This window comes from Corapipo altera, unplaced genomic scaffold (genome assembly GCF_003945725.1).
Source record: "Corapipo altera isolate COAL_440 unplaced genomic scaffold, ASM394572v1 23b, whole genome shotgun sequence".
Lineage (NCBI taxonomy): Eukaryota > Metazoa > Chordata > Aves > Passeriformes > Pipridae > Corapipo > Corapipo altera.
This window is the reverse complement of record NW_020884885.1, coordinates 7841894-7857494: the sequence shown is the minus strand read 5'-3', so window position 1 is coordinate 7857494 and position 15601 is coordinate 7841894. Positions and strand designations below refer to the sequence as shown.

At 40.3% G+C, this 15601-nt stretch overlaps 1 protein-coding gene across 1 annotated transcript in view; it reads right to left on the bottom strand.

Moving 5' to 3' along the window:
• LTK (leukocyte receptor tyrosine kinase) overlaps nt 1–14994 on the bottom strand; it is a 94163-nt gene extending 79169 nt beyond the window's left edge. Inside the window, exon 1 of the mRNA XM_027642178.1 lies at nt 14898–14994. Within this exon, the coding sequence (XP_027497979.1) occupies nt 14898–14940 (43 nt within the window). The 5' untranslated portion in view covers nt 14941–14994. The remainder of the gene's footprint in view (nt 1–14897) is intronic.
• Nucleotides 14995–15601: the final 607 nt, after the last annotated feature.

The following is a 15601-nucleotide window of genomic DNA, read 5'->3' as shown; positions in this document are numbered from 1 at the left end:
CTTTGAAAATATCTCCAGTTCTTATATTCAGGCAACTTTATGGAAGTGAATGAATAGTAGAAAACTCAAATGACTCATAGCTAGACCACACCAGCACTGATCTAATCTATTTTAAGACAAGGGAGCCTCTCATTCTTTCCTTTCAAAGATGTTTCAGCCTATCTTAAGATTCATGCTGGAGATGAGAGTGTCACAAAAAAACTACCACTCCAGTGAGAAATCAGTGTAAGAACATCAAATAGGAGAAACCAGAATGAGTGTTTGCAAAGAAACAAAGGTTCTTGGAAAATTTTTTTACTTCCTTTCAGACTATTGATAATTTGATTAAACACTAATGAACACATTAGTGACTGAAAGAAAATGGTTGGGGACAGTCCCTCCCACCAGCCCTGAGCTTTTTAATTTACAGGCGGTGTGGAAACATAATTGGATGCATTTCTGGATATATCTGGAAAGTATCTACATGCCTGAGAAACAAGTACACAAAAAACACTGGATACAAACAAACAGAACATATAAATATTAAATTCTCTGGATATCTCAAGCTTTTATGTTTGTTCAAGAGAAAAAACTTCACATCTATTATAATGAATTCATGAAACACTCTGACTGCTGGAGGACAGACCTGCTTCACCACTGCTTACCCTCTGAAGTACTAAGTTCTTTTGAAATCACAAGAAGACCACTCAGTCTTTAGAGGTGATAGGAGAGGAAATGGTATAAGACCATCAGCTCCTTTCAGCTTTAACCAAGTCTTTATCAGAGAATTATGAAAGAGACTACATATCCCAGTAGAGTGTCCCCAAAGACCAATGCCTGGCTACTGCTGGCATGTGGTTAGAGTTTCTTTGCTGACAAGGAATCACTCCAGACCTGTCCACACAAGGGAGAAAAATGAAGTTTCAGTTCATCAGGCCTCAAATGAGCAAGCTAAGATGAAAACAGACAGCCTTAGTTCTTTGCTTCCAGGACACCTGCCAGCAGAATGAAGAAAACAGCTAACATGAGGTCAAGAGCTTGTGGTGTTTTCTTCTCTGTTCATCCTCACTAAAAGCCTGAATCATGACAAGTCCTAAAGCAAATGTGGCTGCGCCTCCAGTGCAGTATATCAACATGGAGTCCTTTAGAGAAGACAGCTTGCAAGGTGACAAAACACCTCACAGTGGTATGTAGTTTATAACAGCTAACACAGACATTGCCTGAAACATTCTTTAATTCTACACTGTGCTTTCAGTGCATACTCTTCTCATATCCAGAAAGGCACTACTAGACCAAGGATGGGTTCCTTGACTCACCGTGCCCACCAAATGCCAACCTGTGAGTTTCTGTATATTTAGATCATACTTGAACTGCTCATCCAGCATATCATTTTACTTTTCAGCTCTAAACAGCTTGAAATTGTAGTTGTAATTAGCAGATTATCATCCACAGGAAAAAACCAAATACATATTGGAGTAATACTGTGCTTCTCTGTATATGATTGTCAAGAGTTCCCACTGCCCACCTGATACTCCAGTAGATATCATCCCAATGGAGGAGAGAGTGTTCAACCTTTCTGTACCAGCTCCCCCTGAAGAAACCTCAACTCCTCTGCATCAGAAAGTTGCAAATGACACAGTAAATACCAGAAGTATCTCAAGCACTTACAAGACTCCCTATGATCACAGTAGCCAGCTATATGGTCAATAAAAGCTACTCCTCCTTTGCAAGTAGATTATGAATGTCACTGTACTTACGCTAACAAGGAGGTGTGACAGAGCATGCACAACATATGCACTCTGAGGGAACTGCACAGTCAATAGTAGATAGTATATTCTTTTGGAAGCACATGTTGAAACATCCCACTACAAGGAAGACAGTTAGGTGCTGAAAAATGTCCAGAGAAGGTCAACCAAGCTGGTGAAGGGCTTGGAGCACAAGCCTCACAAGGAGCAGCTGAGGTAGCTGGGGGTGTTTAGCCTGGAGAAAAGGAGGCTCAGAGGAGATCTTATTGCTCTCTACAACAAAGCAAAAGGAGTTGTAGCCAAGTAGGGGGTTGGTCTCTTCTGCCAAGTAACAAGAGACAGGATAGGAAGAAATGGCCTCGAGCTGCACCTGGAGATGTTTAGCTTAGACATTGAAAAGTTTCTTTGCTAAGAGGGTAGTCAGGCACTGGAACAGGCTGCCCAGGAAAGTAGTGGAATCATCATCCCTGGAAATGTTCAAAATACCTGCAGATGTGGAATTCAGGGACATGGTTTAGTGGTGGACTTGGCAGTGCTGGGTTAAGAACTGGACTCCATCTTTTCCAACCTAAATGATTCTAAGATTCTATTTGCTTTGCCCTCTGTTGTGAATAAGTGGTTTGCGCTGTATCAAGAATCACAGTATAAGATTTTAGCAAAAAGCGAGTTTTAATACAAATTTTTGAAAGTGCAACTTTAACAGAGTTCAGTGGCAAGTTTTACTCTGTTACCACGTGAATCAAACATACAAAGGAAAGTGAAATTAGAATCAAAGGATATAAATATAAAAGATAAGGGTGCAGAAGGGTTTAGCAGCACTTAATCATTAACTGATTTAACAATTTAAAAGCAATCCAATAGGATTTACTATAATTATAACACTGACAATTACAGATTCACATTAACCAACATTCATACATAAGTCACACATGCACACGGGCAAAGAGATGTATAAAGCTATATCTGTGTGTGTTCCTCCACACATGAACGGCTTAGATGAGAAGTAATTTCATCTTGTGGTAAGAAAAAGAGTGCTGTGTAACCAACCATAGTACCATAACTACATCTGAAGTATCCAAGCTAGAATCTCTTACTGTATCTTTTTATATTACGGTATTTTTGAAGGTCTGGATAGAGAGTAATTGCTGTTGGGACAGTGAATTTCTACTTCATTGCCTTCTACTCAGAGTCTTCTTGGAGAAGACTAGGTTTTGAAGTTACTCTAAGGCACGACAGGAAGCCAGCTCAGTTCTCAGGAGGCTAGTAAGGCAGGTTTCATTGACACAACCTTGTGAAGGAGCAGGCTGCAGCCTGTGGGGCACAGGGAGGCCTGCATTTGGCTTTGAAGGCAGTCATGGCCACTGTTGTACCTCCACATTAAGATTTTTGGGAGCACCCAGTGCAGTGCAGTGTCTCTGAAGAAAATGCAGTTATCGTGCCAATGAAGGTGAACGAACACCTACTCCTGCTATTACCTCCACAGCATAGCCCTGTCAGCTCTAGAGTCAAACATCTTTCAAACGTCTTCCTCACATCCTCAGCTAGAAATTGCCAGTTTCCAAGGTAGGGACCTTAACTTTGCGAGTAAGTGCTCCAGCAGCATGTAGAGTAGCCAGTGCCAGCTGAAACTACCAAATGGGCTTCCTAGCAGCTGAGCCTCTCAATGCCAGCTGGACTATGGAAGAGGAAAGTAGTCAAACAAACACTCTGAGGAGGCTGAAAAGGTGGAATGTGAAACTGAGCACAAATTTAAGCGGTGTATTAAACAGTTTGTCAGCCAAGATTTTAAATGTCTTCCTTGCATCATAGCTAGGGATCTCTGGTGCTCTAAGTAATGCCTGCCTCCAAAGCACACTTAGCCTGAGTAATGTGTGCTTTATTACTTGCATACACTTATTCCTTCCTCTTTATGCATCTGGGAATTTAGGTTTTGACACTAAAGGCATAGAGAATGAGGTGACTGTTTTATGTTTTCTTAAAGCTCCTGCCAGGTGTGAGTAACAGAACCAGAGAAACAAGCTGTGTACTTCTCACAAGACCTAAAGACACCAGTGCATCCTTCACTAAGCTCAACCTGACAAGTACTCCTATCCACCATGTATAAGAGATACGAAGCCACGTGAGAAAGAGCAAGACATGGCAGCAGGGCTGTCAAAGTGCAAGGACTTGGGAATGGCTTTACACAGCAGGCAAAATAGCCAGAAAGGTTCCAAGACCCATAAAACCAAATTTGACTTTGTAAAACTGATAATGTTCAGAAAACAGCTCTGTCAAAAATTATGAGGGAGACTGAGAAAGAGGAGCTGATTAGTGTATTTAGTTAGCATTCACAAACATGTTTCTTTGAAATAGCACCAGAATTTTTTGTACCTAGTAAACAAATACAGGCAATTGCAGCTATCTTCTCTTTCTTCCTAAGATGAAACTATACTCTGAAAATTGACTCTGTGATACAAATGACCAAGGTGGCATGAAGAATATCAGTCAGGTCATCAGGAAAACAAGAGGGAATTTTACATCTATTCACCAGTGCTGTGCCTTCTCAGGAGCAGACAAGTATACATTACGGAAAAGCATTAAAAATGCACACTTTCAAGGAGAACATTTTTGTTTCCTCCACCAATGCAAAAGCCAATGCTGTTAGAAAACTCTTGTCAGTAACCTAACATTCGATGTGAAAGAATAAACTTTTTTCAAAGCAAATGTCCACTGAAATTGAGTTACAAATTTCCCTTAATTATACTTAAAAAAAAAAAGAAAAAGAAAAAATTCTGCATGCTGAATATATTTCAAGGAACTAGAACATATTATGTCTCACCATATCTGAAGAAGGGAGATAAAACAGGCAAAATAGGACAAGGATTAAGGCACCAGGACTAAGTAGTCTTCCTCAAATCATATGGAAAGCTTGGAAACCAGTCCTTGGAAATCTGACTCCCCTTACCATATTGTAAAAGAGATAGGTAATACAACCTTCCAGCTCTCTTTGTCCAACTTAAATTTAAGGACATATTAAAAGAAAAAATTGATTTATTTTGTACATTTACTTTTAGTAGTACGTTAGAACGATTGAAAGAATGACAAATGTCTCCAGTGTTGCCAGTGCTTATAATTCTATGCTGAATTCAGTTCTCTACAGTGTTTTTCTTAAACATGCAGTTTCTGAGCCATGTAATGACATGAAAATTACAGCAACAAAAATGACTTAATAGTTACCCAGGATAGCAAACACAAACTGGAAAGACTCAGAAACCAGATGGCTCATAAATATGTTTGGTTTAATTTGATGATTTTTAACCCTATCTTGTGATGTAAAACCTGAGGTTGGATAGTTTAGGTAGCAGAAAAACAGTGCTTGCTATACTTTTACCCTTTGCTAAGTTCAGAAAGACTAAGCAAAGGTACATTCACCAGCTTTATTTTTTGCTCCTTTTTGTATTTGGTTCACCAAGAACGAGAGGACATGCTTAAGAGTATTCTTAAATGTGGTTGACTTTTTTTAAAAAACTCATAGGAGCACTTCTGTGCATGCCAGAACTAATAAAATATTTTGTGTATAAAATTTAAGCCTGGGTTCAAATTTTTTCAGTGTCTTCCTTTAAGACAATAATGTAAACCCCAGGTCTATACCTTCTGAAAAGGTTCAGTCCTATCCTAAAATCTGTAAGAGCACCTTCTCTTAACAACACTCTACATGGTATGGGTCAAAGTTGAAAACAGACTATTCTGTCTTAAGGGCTAAGGGGGAGACTTGAAGGCCACACAGCACCATGATGTATATCTTATTCCTCAGTAATGTAGCATCAGTGATAGGATTCAGACTATTAGACTGAATTTTTTCCTCTAAAACTGTTAAAAGTTTTGTTAGATGGATGCAAAAAAACTAACATGATCCAAAAAGAAGGAAGTGTCAAAACCAGAACTAGATGGTGGTGTCAAACCACCACAATAGCTAAGAACAATATTTTTCTACTTAGTAAAAAAGGATTGTAGGTATTTTCACAGTTGTACCAGTTCATAAGGCTGTTGTCAGCTCACTGACATTGAGCATCAAGCACTGGCATCAAGCACTTGCTCCTTTGCAGAGAATGAAAAGCAGACATCGCTGTATCAAGGTATATAGACAGCTATATCAGGGTGTATTTAGACATAGTCTAAATTCAGACATCTAATCTTACAGGTTAGTTCACAAGACACTTATTTCAATAACTGTGGGGAGAGATTCAATAAAAAACAACAGATTAAGGGTTTTCCAGAACAATTCCTTCCTCCCTAGCCCACCTTCCTCTTGGCTCCACTGGGAGACTGGTTCCCTTTCTTGTCCTTGCTCAGCAATCACCATCTCCTCAGCTGTACCTAACACAACCTGTGTAGGGTCACAACATAACTGGAACAATAAAATGATGCACAAAAAAGAAATTTCAAAGCATCCCCACAGTCTGACTGACACAGCAGAGATTAGACCATGTTGTCACTTGGGAGCTGGCCAAAGAGGTCAAGATGGACATGCATGCTGGAGAGACAAGCTAAACACTGATCAAATGTTGACCTCCATGTTCACTCAGTCTCAAGAGCCCTAAGAAACCAACAGAAGAATCACCACTTCTATCACTGAAATTCTACATTTACTTGTGTGTTGGTTTTGGCTGGAGCAGAGTTAATTTCTTTCACGGTGGCTGGTATGGAGCTGTGTTTTGGATTTGTGCTGAACACAGGGTTGATAGTATAGTGATGTTTTTGATATTGCTGAGCAATGCTCACACAGGACTAAGGCCTTTTCTGCTTTTTGTACTGTCACACTGGTAAGGAAGCTGTGGGTGCATGGGAAACTGGGAGGAGACAAAGCTGGGATAACTGACCCAAACTGACTAAAGGGATATTCCATACCATATGACATCATGCTCAGTATATAAAGTATAAGGAGGAGTAAAAAGGAAGGAGAAGGGATCAGGGAGGATGTTTGGAGTGGTGGTATTTTTATTCCAAAGTAACTCTTACTTATGATGGGGCTCTGCTCTCCTGAAGATGGCTGAACACCTGCCTGCCCATGGGAAGCAATGGATTAATTCCTTGTTTTGCTTTGTTTGCATGTGTGGCGTTTGCTTTCCCTATTAAACTGTTTTTATTTTAACCCATGAGTTTTCTAGTTTTTACCCTTCCGAATCTCTCCCCCATCCCACTGGTGGGGGAGCAAGCAAGCACTGTGTGGGGCTTGGCTGCTGCCTGGGGTTAAACCATAATTACTTGACATAAATTAACCCCCACCATTCTCAGCAGAGGAATGTCAGTAACACTATTAATTGGGCTGTTGCTTCTGGTCAGTCTTCCTTCTTGCAGCCACAAAGCAGTTTCTATCAGTAATAAAACAACTTCTCTAGCTTACTATGCAAGTACCTTAGTACAGAAGTGATTGTAATTTCTGATGAAGCTTAATTGAAAAATAACTCTTGGCTGGATTAAAATACCTGATAGCCTATAGAGTCACATGACACACAAACCCCTGCAAAATCTATATATAAAATATGTAATTAAAATATTATCACAAACAATCACAAGCAATCCCTGAGAACTGAGGAGCTTTGGATAACTGCACCTAATGAGGAAAGTGGGAAAGACAACTTGTTTAAAGCAAAGGGGTTTCCCACATCCTTTCAGATTCTAAAAAAAGTAAAAAAAAATAACTCTCTCTCAAGAAAAAAAAAGAATAAAAAACCTCAAACCAAAAACCCCACCAGATTTTTCCTTTAATTAATTTTCAAACATATATATATGCGCAGGAAGGCACACAAGAGAGGAGAAAAAATGTATGGGATCAAAATAGAAAGGTAAGAAATAAAAAAAGCTATGCCCTGTCCAAAATCTATCAGTGAATAAAAAATGAAAATAGTTTATAGAGGGGAAGCAAAATGTTTGTGTCTGGAGTCAGCACTTATAACTAATTTGCAAGGTTATTTTTTGCAATTTTTACTGACTTTCTTCTCTAGGACTGCAACAGACTGACAAACACAAACTGTCAAATTCTGGGACAGTTTAAACTCTGTTAAGAGCCTGATAGATCTTGAATGTTCAGGAGGTATGTGGGACTTCAGGAAAGTCGGAAAAAATAGTGAAAGTGATGAGTATGCTATCAGGGCTTATAAAATTCATGAAGTACAGTGTCTCATTAAACTCTAGGCATTAAACTGTTAGCCTGCATAGGGTTAAAGAAAGTTTCTTTTGGAGATTTTAAATACTATTTGGGCTCCTGCAGTGACTATAAACACAGAAAATGTTCCTGTTGTGAATTACATACTTTAAAATGTTACTCAGGTGAAGAAATCTGAACTCCAGCACAATACACATCAGAATGCCACACAGAAAATTCTAAAAACATGTTAAAGACCATGAAAATGTCAAGCAGTCATGCTTTTCTGCGATTCTATTTGCCAAAGTCAAAGTAGTAAATAAGTTTTAATCACCAAGAGCTCAGTAAGGAAAAAAACTATAGATAGCAGATACTTGGAAAATTAAAACTGCAGTGAAATCAAACAACAGAAACAGAAAATGAAAAAAAATCAAGCTAAGGTATTAGAAGTGTGTAAGCATAATCATCCGTGCTCCTTACATTGTCTAAAATATTAGTCAAGGCATCAGGGTCTGCAAAATTGCCAAATGAATTATCCAGTAAAGCAAAGCAGTTGTTCAGTTCAATTCCAGTTTGAATTCAGTTTTGCCTGAGGTTGCTCAAGTTCAGGCTGACAGCTGCTAATCCTTTTTTTGGTAATCCAAAACCACACTGGCTGGGTTCCTGGTCTCCACTGGTAAAGAGTTCCTCCATCCTGCTCCTCTGTCCAGATCTGGCCACCTCCTATCCTATCTGTACATCCTCACAGTTTCCTCCTGCTCCCTAAGGCCAGGAAAGTGGAGCAGATATTGTAAGGCAGAGCTACAAAGGGAAGAGCCCAAGGGCTCGATAGTTCACCTTCAGCACATAGAAAAAGGTCTTGGTCACAGCTGCAGAGCCACCCAAATGAGTTCTGCATTACTGCAGGGAAGCAGGTGCTTCCAACATCATCTCTGCTGTGGGAAGTGTGATTTCAGTGAATTGTGACTCTTAACCACTAACCTATCCAGTTTAGTTCTCATTGAAGTTCCAATACAACCGCTATTATTCGGTCAGTTCTGATTCAAGGCAAGAAAAAAGTTCCAGTCTGCGTTTCTTTTGGCTCCTGGATAGCATAAAAACTCATCAGGACAACGTGGGAACAGTCACTTCTCATCTCCTGCACTTGATTCTGCGCAACAAAACACCATCACATCCCTTCAGGTCACTTCCTAGTGTCACTCTCACTCAGTTACTTTATCACTCCTATATTTTTAGTATATAAATATGTATCACCATAAACATAGACATAGAAGTGTGGATGCTCTAATCCTAGAAATTTTGGCTGTTTATGCCTTTAAACACATGCTGTGGTACAAACTGGGGAAAAAAAAAAAAACAAATCAAAGACCTAACTGAGCAACTGAAATCCATGGATAAATGCATCATTACTGGCTGATAAACCAAAGCTTATGGGATTTCAGACACCAATTAGCTGAAAATTTGTGACGTCTTATTAAAAGACAGGGCTCTCCCATCAGACAGGGCAAAAGTTAAGCTGAGTTGCAAGGATAAGTCTGTGCTTTTGAAAAGACTTCACTTTTAATTCTATAATTCTCTACTTTGGTCTCATTCTTGATTACCCATAACTCTACTGGACTGCTGTACAGTAGCTTTTTAAACTCGGTCAATGCCACTGTCAGGGAGGTTTTTACCTTTGTATAGAATAGAATAGCTCAGTTGGAAGGGACCTGCAACAATCAGGTAGTCCAACCGCCTAAAATAAAGTGAGTTGGAACTCTTATAAGTTTTTAACTGACAAGTGGAGAATTGTGTAAAATTTCATGTTTTTCCAGCCAGCCTTATGTTAAAGAGCATATATAGAAAACCAACCTGAAATTCTCCTAGAAAGACCTGTGGGTTAGCATCTCCCTGAAATTCTGAGGTCTTTATTTACCCAGTACATATGACAGAGTTGCTTTTTCTAGGTGAGGAAGACTGGAATGTCACCTCTGTTATCTTTTATGTAATTTCCCTCTGTTTTCATTACTGTTTGGGGGTCCAGTTGTGCTGGTATGATACACATTGGGAGAAGTTGCAGTGTGGAGGTACACCACCTTGAGAAAAGCTCTTAGAAACAGCACATGTTTCTAACAGGGAGGCAAAATGCTTCATTGACATCCTGTCAAGTGCCTGGGACCTGTAGTCCTTTAGACTTTGCAGAGACCTGGGGAGGTCTTGATGCCACATTTACTCAACTACCCCTCGAGCTTCCCTCTTGCATATCCAGCATAAAATGGCAGGAACCTGACATTCCCCAGGCACAGACCCTCCAGCCACTAATGATGCTGAACCAGTCACAATCTGAAACAAAGGTTCTACGTGCTCCTCCTGCAACACATAACACATTGGTGTGATCTGTCACCACTCTCGTAAGAGAGCTCAGATTCTCCCTATGCACTCAGAGCACATCTGTCAGACCAGCTGCAAGTCACCTCTTATCAAACATTAGAGCTCACCCTTTTTCCAAGCTGGTCTGCTCTCCTACCTGCTACAGGTTTCATCTTTATGCACACCATGTCCTGCTGATAGCAGGACACATCAAAACACTGGGTTTGTTACATGCCAGAGGAGGAGAGAAGCAGGGAAGCAATTATCATGGAATGGGAGGAAGAGGAATTGTAAGAGGAAGGACTGATGCTGAGAGACAGGAAAAGACTGTATGCCTGATCCAATTAATTAACATAATTAATGTCATTATTTTCCTCCTCTGACTTAAGGATTCAATACAGGAATCATGCTTATCCGTAAGAGTCTCAGATAAAAGTCTCCGGATACAGAAGGCAAGATGTTACACTGCTGTAACTGTATTCCCACAGAGGTCCATCAATTTGAGTTAACTATGAACCCTGTGGATTCTTTCCTCTCCATTTATTCCTGGAAAGAGCTCACTTGCCTCTCCTCTCAGCAGCTGCTTTGTGCTGCTTCTTTTACTAAAATTTTGCAAAAAGTTACCTTTTTTCCTTTATTTCTGACGATCTTGATCCAATATCAAACTACAAACAGTACCGGTCACTGTCTGTATGTACAGTAATGAACATCAGCCTAAGGACAACCACCTCCATGCACAAATCTAAATACAAATTGGTATCCGGTATTACAAAATAACTGAGCAGCTTTAATACAAAACAAACAAACAAACAAACAAACCAAGCAACCCTCTCACAGGTCAACATAAAAATCTTTCAGAAGCTTTGTAAAATTGCAAAGACCAATACTTTTCAGGGAGTGCTGGAGTAGAACAGTTCATGTCAAAACAAAACATTTTATATTAAGTCATGTTTTACGCTTTTTAAATAAAGATTTCAGATTTCTGAATTAAAGACTTCTCTAAGCAAGTTTGGATTAGAAAAAAAAAGGGAATTAAAACAGGTAGACTCATTTGAATGTCTCAATATGAACTAACTGGTGCACACAAAAAACAAAATGACCAAACATAACAACTCAAACTTAGACCACTTTATAAAGCATTTTAGTGTTACCACATCAACATTTTTCAGTAAAATTAATTCGAGAAGAAAATTTCTCTCCAATCTTGTCAGAGACATCAAAGATGCACTTCTACACTCCAGCACAGTCAGTGTGCACCCTCTCACTCATACAAGCAGGCTGAAGAGAGGGACCTTACTGTGTATCTGTTTAGGTCTCCAGGGGGTGGGAGAGGAATGCTTTTGAAACATCGCTGGAGTGGGGCATCCTTTTCTCCAACTTTGATCTTACGGATTAATTAGAAACTGTGCAGCTATGTAACAGACAGGAAGATGGATTTCTGCTATGGTTGATCACAAGACACTGTCTTCAGCTCTAAAGAAACAGGACACATGGCTCACTACCTGATTGCTTCCTTCTCCAACTTAGTCTTCCGTCCTGATGTAGTTTACAAATCCCCAGTGTCTGTCTGCATGTGATCCCTTACTGTGGGATTCCCATATATCTATCATATCCTTCTCCTCTGTATTTCAAAGGGTCCTCAACTTTGTAATGTTTATGCTTAAAAAGAACTGTCATGTTCTTATTTCAAGGCATCCACCCAATCTTTGACTTTCAGTGACAGTCATAGTGCCTTGAATTGCATATCTGGACTGGGTACAGTATATGGAAATATGCTGTCATTTGCACTGTAAAGGACTGTGGATCTAACTCCTAAGACAAATATCAAGGATCATAGGGTGCTGTCCTTCTTGGAACCATTTAAGTGAAACCACTACTATACCTGTGTGCTACTTCAACTGAAACAGGCACAAGAAGAAGAAAATAAGAGAAAAGTTCTTCAATGAAAAGGCAAAAGAGAACACAGGGTACCATCACTTCCACTCTTGGCATGCTCTTCTCCAGACAAAGGGATACACAAAGCACTAAAGGTTTGTCTAAGTGAGATAGATGCTCAGGTTTATTTTAAGTTGAATTATGACAGAATGACGTACTCCTATATCTTCATGCACGTGTGGACTGATTGAACTTGAACCAGTTTATACTCCCTCTACAAAACAAGCCAGCTCAGTTCTGAGAGGTAGACAAAACCAGGGAGAGAAACAAAATATTTGAGTCTTCTGAAAACTGTTTGTTAGACAGATGCAAGCATCCAGGAATGACATAAGCATGACCATATTTTTGGAAAGGTTTTTGAGCTTTACTCAGGATGTATGTTGTACTGTAATTTTGCAAATAGTTTGCTTTCCACATTCAAAAGCAAGAGTATTACACCTGACCAAGCACAATCCACTTTCTTGTAGAAGAGAAAAGGACTGACCTACCCCCTGCATCAGGCTCAAGTAATAGTAAGAAAATCATGCAATATGAAGACTCAAAGTAATACCAGGGCTTAAAATAAAAAGAAAACTCTCCCAGATATTCATCCAGTGTCCTCTTTCACTTTCTTTCTAGCCGTCTCCTGGGACCTGGGGTTAGAGTGCAACCTCAGCCTCTGAATGATTGCGAAATTCGTTTGACACTGAACAGTGCACATCGATGCACTGAGTCCTTTCCTGGGTTTGTTACTATTGGTTTGGGGGGTTTCTTTCTGAGTTTTTTTTTCTGCTGCTGTTCTCTACAACTTTCTGAATTTTCTTGTAGAGTCTTAACTTTTGCACCAAGAGGAGTTCCAATATCTTCCAGTGTTTTGGTGTGCCAAAAATTTTCAATGGATGGGAACTCTGAAATCATCCTTTTATGATAGTGCTCACTAGAAAGGCATATGCCAACCAGTAAAACAAAAGAGAGAAAAGAGGACCTGCAAATTCCTTCATCACTAAGACCTTGGTCTTTCCAAATAAAGAAGAAAATGTAAAGCCACCCCAAGAATATGCTCCAGGAAAAATTCCTCATTGGAGACACTAGTGGTTTTCAAAATAATTTCTGTAGAATCTGAAGGCTGACCATAATAGCTCCGTGAGATAAGCAAACCTCATGCAAAGTTTGTGACAGCGGCTACACAGTTAAATGCTCATGCCTTCAAGTCTCTCCCTGGGTGATTGAGATTATTTTTGGCAGAAGATTGGACAGAGATTGTAAAATGTACGTTTATTTTCATTTAGCTCTTTACTTGCTCTCTCTGAAACACATCCTTTTTTTACCTCTTTTCTAATACAGTTATGCTTCATATCACAGACTTGGATACACAGCAAATATAAATATACATATTCCTTACATTAACCTTACTTGCATGTTGAAAGTCGTTCCACCAAAAACATTGGAATGAAATTTTTTAGTTCCTGATGAGATCGCATGCCATGAAACTGAGGCTATGGCGACATACAGCTCTGCTTGCATGAGGTACACTTGTCCTGGGACCCTTTGAGAGTAAAGCAACTTCTGTCATCCCAGTAGGAATAACAGGCCAGAAGAAGGCTGCAATTAAAAACTCTGTGCTATGCCTTGGCATACAATTGTCAGTAGAAATAAATTATTAAATCTGATTAAAAACTGATGTCTCAATGTGTCTTCATATAAAAGTAAATACATACAAGTGCATCATTTAGCCAGAGAGAGAATTTCACTGCACTAGAAAGAGCTAGCTGTAGGGCCCAACAACCTGTTTGCTTTTCTTCCTTTCCTGCCTGAAAGTTATATTATTTGTTACAGTGAGAAATACAGAAGTGTCTCCTGATCCTTGTCTAAGGGTCAAGTTGTAGTCCCTGTCTCTGCACTGGGCATACTACCATAACTGCAGCTCTCTGAAAAGTTCAGCATGTTTTGATACAGGTTTTCTCTCCTGATTTTCATAATGAGTTTTCTTGCCACTGTGCACATACAGTAAGTGTGTCCCACTCCTACCTTCTTCTCCCATCACTGCTTGTGTGCATGCTGCCACCTCACAACTTCTCTCTCCTTTTACTGCAGCTTCCCTCCTATTATCTCCCTCCTCTCTTGCTGTTCTTTCATTTTTCTTGTTGTGTTTCAGAACCAAAGCTGACAGCGACAAACAGAGCAGCACAAAGATTCTTTCAAAACTCAGCCTGAGCACCACTTTCTAGGTAGGAGCTCATAACTCCATCTTTCATACTCCCAACCTCTTCTTCCCCCTTCATCTGTGTCCCTTATCTCTCTCCTTAGACAAAGCATCCTCTCCAAACTACGCCTTTTCCTGTAAGCGACCTTCACTACTCTACAGCTTTACTTTCACCCACCTTTCTAAAATAGTCCCAAAGAAAACCATCCAGTAACCGGAGAAGCAAAATAGTCCTGGGTTACAGCTGTTAGTTTCATGCTGAACCCTTGTACAATGGCATTGTCTGCTTCCAGCCTCGGAGCCTCAACAGCATCTGCCTTTCTAAAACTACAGATCACCTATTCATTTAATTGAACAAAATTTACTTAGAATCAATAACCATCAAGATTTTTCTTCCCACTTTATGTGTGTTTCATGCCAGTACTTTCTCTTCCCATCCCCCTTTCTCCCCCACTGTTCTGAAAATAATGCTTTTCGGGTTTAAAGGCAAAAGGGAAGGGGCAATGAAATAAGTCTGAGTCTCTGGGTATAAGAGGGACTTTGCATCATAAGGAGATGATGGGAAGAAAAATAAGTTACTTACCCACTATGGTAACACACAGCACCAGCTGTGGGAGCCGCTCCATGGCTCTGCGGGGTGTGGGCAGGTCGCAGCCGGGTGCGGGGCTCTGGAGGGGACGTGCCAGGCTCTTCCTGTGGGCTCCGCTGGAGCTCTGAGACCGGGCTCGGGCTCGGGCTCCTGCTGCCTTGGAGGAGAATTCCCACCTCCTGCTCGTATGGGTCCTAGAGCCACCCTCCCTTCCTTCCCTCCTCCTCCTCCCGTTTTGCATACCGCTCCTGCACGATCAGCAAATCCACAAGGCAGTTGCTTCAGACATGAACATATCAATCTATAAATTTTTTAGGCATTAGTATTCACTAGAAAAAGCTGAATTCAGCATCTTACTGAGCTGTTCCACGTTCTCAGTATTCCCTTGCAGCTGGCTCAATGACACACACTGCTTAGACCAAACTCAGCTCGTGTTTAAGATGATAAAGATGATCCTCTTGGCCTGAAAGCCCATTCGCTAACTGCCCTGAAAGAGAAAATTTACACAGCCTAGATACCCATCTTTCTTCTCTTAACTTCACTTACAACCACTTAACTCCTGCACAAGACAGCCTCAGCTGGAGAGAAACGCAGTGAGCACCTGGAGCACAGGAAAGCACAGGTACTCCACCTGTGAGCTTGTGCATTCACTCTTCAATCACTTTCCTCGTTAAACTCCTTTTTCTTCTGGTCCATCA